Genomic DNA, 5,543 nt, shown 5'->3' on the forward strand with positions numbered 1-5,543 from the left:
TAGTCGTGATGTCAGCAGAGCAATCAAATGTCAAAATTGACGCTTGTGTTGCGTTTTGAAATCACCACACGTGCACCACACGCAATCAATATGTACCTATTGCACAGAATTATAATTAAACCAGAATGAGTTGTTAGGCCAAAAAGTGTGTCCACATGAGAGGTTAAAGTTGGGGCTGGTGTCCCTCTCGCACTTATTACCACTATCAAAATCATTTGAATGACGTCATCACTGTCATCATTTGGGGATACCAGTCAATATTCAAAGTTACTACCAAATCTACTAATACCCAATCAAAGGTTTTTAATAATTGCGCAATTTTTTGGTTTTATGGCTTCATAATAATGACTTACCAATTCGTTACAAGGTATTAATACCCTTGCCTCGATATAATACGAAAATAATTTAAGAAGTCTATAAACTTAGTTATCATACAGGTAAAAATACTACTACTATAGTAATTTTTTAACACTGGTCACACGTGCGAGAGGGACACCAGCCCCAACTTTGACCCTCTCATGTGGACACACTTTTGCTAGTCTGTCAAGAACGCCTTTATGCGCAGGTGATAAGGTTCAATTTAGTATGGCAAAAAAAGTGTGAGCTCAGTCCCTATTGTAGGTCGATGACCTATTGTTGGAAGAGTTGGGTCACTTTTTTATGCCCTTTGGCCACTGGTTGGCGCGGCGCGCAACCACGCGAAACTCAAATTTTATATGGGAGGGTAGACTGGTGGTAGACGTAGGTTTCCTGATCAGGAATCCGAATTGGGAATACAGATTCTGAATTCCGTAAGCACACGCACAGCGAAAATTTTCAATACGATTTTTTGACTACTAGTCTTTGGGTAGGTACTAATTTTTAACCCCCGACGCAAAAACGAAGGGGTGTTATTAGTTTGAATTGACGTGTCTGTCTGTCTGTTTGTCTGTCTGTCTGTGGCATCGTAGCTCCCGAACGGATGAACCGATTTAGATTTCGTTTTGTCTGAAAGCTGAGTTGAGTAGTATATTCTTAGTAGTTTGTGGTTATTACTAATTAAGTAGTAAGTAAGCATAATTGAGTTTAGTCTGTAACATCATATTTATTTTTAAAAACATAAGTAAAACAAATATTAGAGAAATAAAACATGTTAAGTATCCTTGTAATAATAATAGAACTTATAATAATATTAGAGAAATAAAACTGTTATCGTTATAATTTGATAAATCACCGAATGTTTTGCAGCCCTTAGTATGAATTGACCTGGAAGGTAAACTATTCGTAACATAATCTAGTTGTCGTCAAAATTATCAAGTCATTTACTTAAAGCAAAAACTTATCTTTCCTCCCCTTCAGATATCTGCTTACCTTGAGCTCTGCGCTCATAAATTGCAACCGAAGTTTCTAAATTACTTTAAACGATTTGTCACTCTGTAAAAATAAAGCTTGAGATAAGTCACAGGTAATTGTTACACATTTAACAACAATCTTAAATTCTTAATGCCGCGCTCTTCAAATAAAACCCTCTACTGACTTAATGAAAGATACATACATTGATAAGTGTGAAGATGCGTCTTGTGTCTTTTTGTTACGGCATACCGACTGTATTTGTTTTGGAGACAAAACTACAATTTTATCATCTTGTTCTTGCTACGATTGGTGATACCGTTTTCTTTCTTTCCTTCCTTCTTTTTAGGGTTCCGTACCAAAAAGATACAACAGGAACCCTTATGGTGCGACTCTGTCCGTCTGTCTGTCCGTCTGTCACATTCCTAAATATCTCGAGAACTACTAATGCTATCAACTTGAAATTTGGAATAGTTGTGAACATTGTAAACCTCTACAAATAGAAAGTATAATTTTTTTAAATATATTAATTTTAATTGTAGAAAATGGCCAAAATGAAAGGGGGCAAACTGTAAATTTCAAGTTACTAGGTCAAGTGGGGTATCGTTGGAAAGAGCTCAAATTGAACGTAAATAAACTATTTTTTATAATTTTTTTGTTGTGGAAAAAAAAGAATTTTGAAGGAAAATGTAAAAAAAAATACCGTTCCCCCCTTATCTCCGAAGTTTACCAACGAAAAATTATGAAAATTTTAGTAAACATTGGTTTTATGCTATATATTACAGGAAAAATATAATCGTGTTTGTATTTTGAATACTTTTTTTTTAATTCACAAAAAACTTTTCAGATTTTTACTTTCAATTTACCCACCCTTGCGGATATATATCGTACTTAAAATTAATACGAGATGTTACGTAAACCATCTTCTGTCCAATAAAGTAAAAACTGTTTAAATCGGTTAACATTATAAAGAATTATTCCTGAAAAACCAGGTCGCGCAAATTAGTTAGCAAATTGACCGGGAGATGGCGCTATACACTATAATACTCATTAGTGCCTATACTTTTGTCTTCTAGTCAAGTCATTAGAGTTATATGAATGTATGAGATTATTTTTACTAGGTAGTTTGAAAGAAAGTTTGTACGGAACCCTAGGTGGGCGAGTTCGACTCGCACTTGGCCGGTTTTTTTCTCTTAGCTTTAGGTTCACTCTGTTCTAGACCATCTACATTTTGCTCTTGTCTTGTTCTCTTGAACGAGTTACTTGTTTTAGAACCTGCATTGGTTGCTTTGCCTTCTTCATTAACATTCTGTCCATCTAAGAAAGTAGAAGGAGCTTTTCTAATCTTTTCACGTAAGATATTAATTATCTCGCGGGACGTGTGTTTTTCGATAAGATGGTTTAAATAACTTACTTTGTTTCCTGCTTTATCAAAACAAAGATCATGCAATTTTTTAAAGGCAGAACAAACCCTAGTTCCTACTCCATATAATACCTTAGATAAACCATTCGGTGTAAAAAGTTTTGTCTCGTCTAAGAAATGGTTTAAATAATTTTCTTTACTAAAGCAAACTTCATGAAAATTTCTTAAAATAGAAGTAGCATTATTTCCTGCGAAGGATAATATACTGGATAAGTCACTTGGTGTAAAACCTACTTTATAGAAATCAGCTAAAACCTGAGAGTGGTTTCCTGCCTCATCAAAACAAATATCATGAAAATCTTTTAAAGCAGAACAAATATTAGCTCTAGATCCATGCAATATATTACATAAGTTACTCAGCGTGAAACTTTCCTTATCATCTAAAAAGTGAGTTAAATACTTTTTTGTTTCTTCTGTAAAACAGAAATCATGAAATTGCTCTAACCTATCTGCTGCTCCACTCAATATACTACATAAATCACCAAATCTAAAACCGGCATTATAGAAATCATCTAAAAGATCTGTTCTTTCTCCTTCGTCATTAAAACAAACACTATGAAATCTCTTTAAAATAGAAGAAGCACTAGTTCCTGCTCCACATAACAAACAAGATAAGTTACCAGGCTCAAAACCTGCATTATAGAAATGATCTAAAAGTTTTGTTCTTTTCCCTTTATCGTTAAAACAAGCACTATACAAACTTTCAAAAGCATATTGAGCATTAACTCCTACCCCACTTAATATACTTGATAAGTTATGCATTGTAAAACCTTCTTTCTTAACAAAGTATTTTAAATGCTGTGATTTCTTTCCTTGCTCATTAAACCAAAAGTCGTACAAGCCTTTAAAAGTTTTTGCTGCATTAGTTCCTACTCCATGTAAAATACTAGATATATTAGATAGACTTATTTCTTCTTTTTCTAGAGTTTTTAAATATTGCTTTTTGTTTCCTTCCGCATCAAACCAAAGGTCATATAAATCTTCAAAAGCTTTGGTAGCACTAGCTCCTGCTCCACATAAAATACTGGATATATTTGATAGATTTATTCCTTCTTGTTCTAGAGTTCTTAAATATTGTTTTTTATTTCCTTCTGCATCAAACCAAAGGTCATATAAGTCTTTAAAAGCCTTTGCTGCATTCGTCCCTGCCCCACCTAAAATACTAGATACATTAGAAAGATTTATTCCTTCTTTTTCTAAAGCTTTTAAATATAGTTTTTTGTTTCCTTCTACATCAAACCAAAGGTCATATAAGTCTTTAAAAGCTTTGGCTGCATTAACTCCTGCGCCATTTAAAATACCCGATATATTTGATAGATTTATTCCTTCTTTTTCTAGAGTTTTTAAATATTGTTTTTTGTTTCCTTCTGCATCAAACCAAAGACCATATAAGTCTTTAAAAGCTTTTGCTGCATTAGCTCCTGCTCTACCTAAAATACAGGATACATTAGATAGATTTATTCCTTCTTTTTCTAGAGTTTTTAAATATTGTTTTTTGTTTCCTTCTGCATCAAACCAAAGGTCATATAAGTCTTTAAAAGATTTTGCTGCATTAGCTCCTGCTCCATTTAAAATACCGGATATATTAGATATATTTATTCCTTCTTGTTCTAGAGTTCTTAAATATTGTTTTTTGTTTCCTTCTGCATCAAACCAAAGATCATATAAGTCTTTAAAAGCTTTTTCTGCATTAGCTCCTGCTCTACCTAAAATACCGGATATATTAGATAGATTTATTCCTTCTTTTTCTACAGTTTTTAAATATTGTGTTTTCTTTCCTTCAGCATCAAACCAAAGGTCATATAAGCCTTTAAAAGCTTTTGCTGCATTAGCTCCTGCCCCACCTAAAATACTAGATACATTAGATAGATTTATTCCTTCTTTTTCTAGAGTTTTTAAATATTGTTTTTTGTTTCCTTCTGCATCAAACCAAAGGTCATATAAGTCTTTAAAAGCTTTTGCTGCATTAGCTCCTGCTCTACTTAAAATACCTGACATGTTAGGTAGGCTTATCCCGTTTTCTTCTAAAGTTTTTAAACATTGTTTTTTCCTTTCTTCTGTATCAAACCAAAAGTCATATAAATCTTTAAAAGCTTTTGCTGCTTTAGCTCCTGCTCCATGCAAAATACTGGATATATTAGATAGATTTATTCCTTCTTTTTCTAAAGTTTTTAAATATTGCTTTTTATTTCCTTTTGTATCAAACCAAAGGTCATACAAGTCTTTAAAAGCTTCAGGAGCATTAGCCCCTGCTCTACTTAAAATACTGGATATATTAGCTAAATTTGTCCCTTCTTTTTCTAAATTCTTTAAATATTGGGTTTTTCTTCCTTCCATATTAAACCAAAGGCCATATAAGTCTTTAAAAGCTTTTTCTGAATTAGCTCCTGCTCTACTCAATATACTAGACATATTAGTTAAATTTACTCCTTCCCTTTTCAGAACCTCTAGACATTTTTTTCCTTCTCCTTTAATTAAAAAATCTAAGAATCGATCAAACCTTGGTGTCTCTTCCCTACCGGCAACACTTTTAGCAAATTTAATTTTCTCATTAATGTCTTTATTTTGAATCTCCTGATAACTAGACTTATTGCGAGGTGGTTTGTAATCTTTGGAATTGTCGAACTCTCTTGAGACGCTCGGCTCATATTCCTGTGAACATTCAAGAAAGTTTATAGAATAATGAGGTACTTCACAGTGGTTATCTTTAGAGATTTTTGTGAAGGCAGTGCTTGCTTTTCATAATTAATAAACTGAAAGAATGTCAAAAAAAAGAACTTAATGTTACTAA

The 5,543-nt window shown here is 33.0% G+C and overlaps 1 protein-coding gene across 1 annotated transcript; it reads right to left on the minus strand.

Moving 5' to 3' along the window:
• Positions 1-1,389: 1,389 nt before the first annotated feature.
• Positions 1,390-5,212, minus strand: LOC125237174. Its single transcript, XM_048144159.1, has 2 exons — positions 2,519-5,212; positions 1,390-1,676 (listed from the first exon to the last, which is right to left on the minus strand). The coding sequence occupies exons 1-2, from the start codon at positions 5,162-5,164 to the stop codon at positions 1,608-1,610; spliced, it is 2,715 nt and encodes a 904-aa protein (XP_048000116.1). The 5' UTR covers positions 5,165-5,212; the 3' UTR covers positions 1,390-1,607.
• Between the last annotated feature and the right edge of the window lie 331 nt (positions 5,213-5,543).

Source organism: Leguminivora glycinivorella, chromosome 20 (genome assembly GCF_023078275.1).
Source record: "Leguminivora glycinivorella isolate SPB_JAAS2020 chromosome 20, LegGlyc_1.1, whole genome shotgun sequence".
Classification (NCBI taxonomy): Eukaryota; Metazoa; Arthropoda; class Insecta; order Lepidoptera; family Tortricidae; genus Leguminivora; species Leguminivora glycinivorella.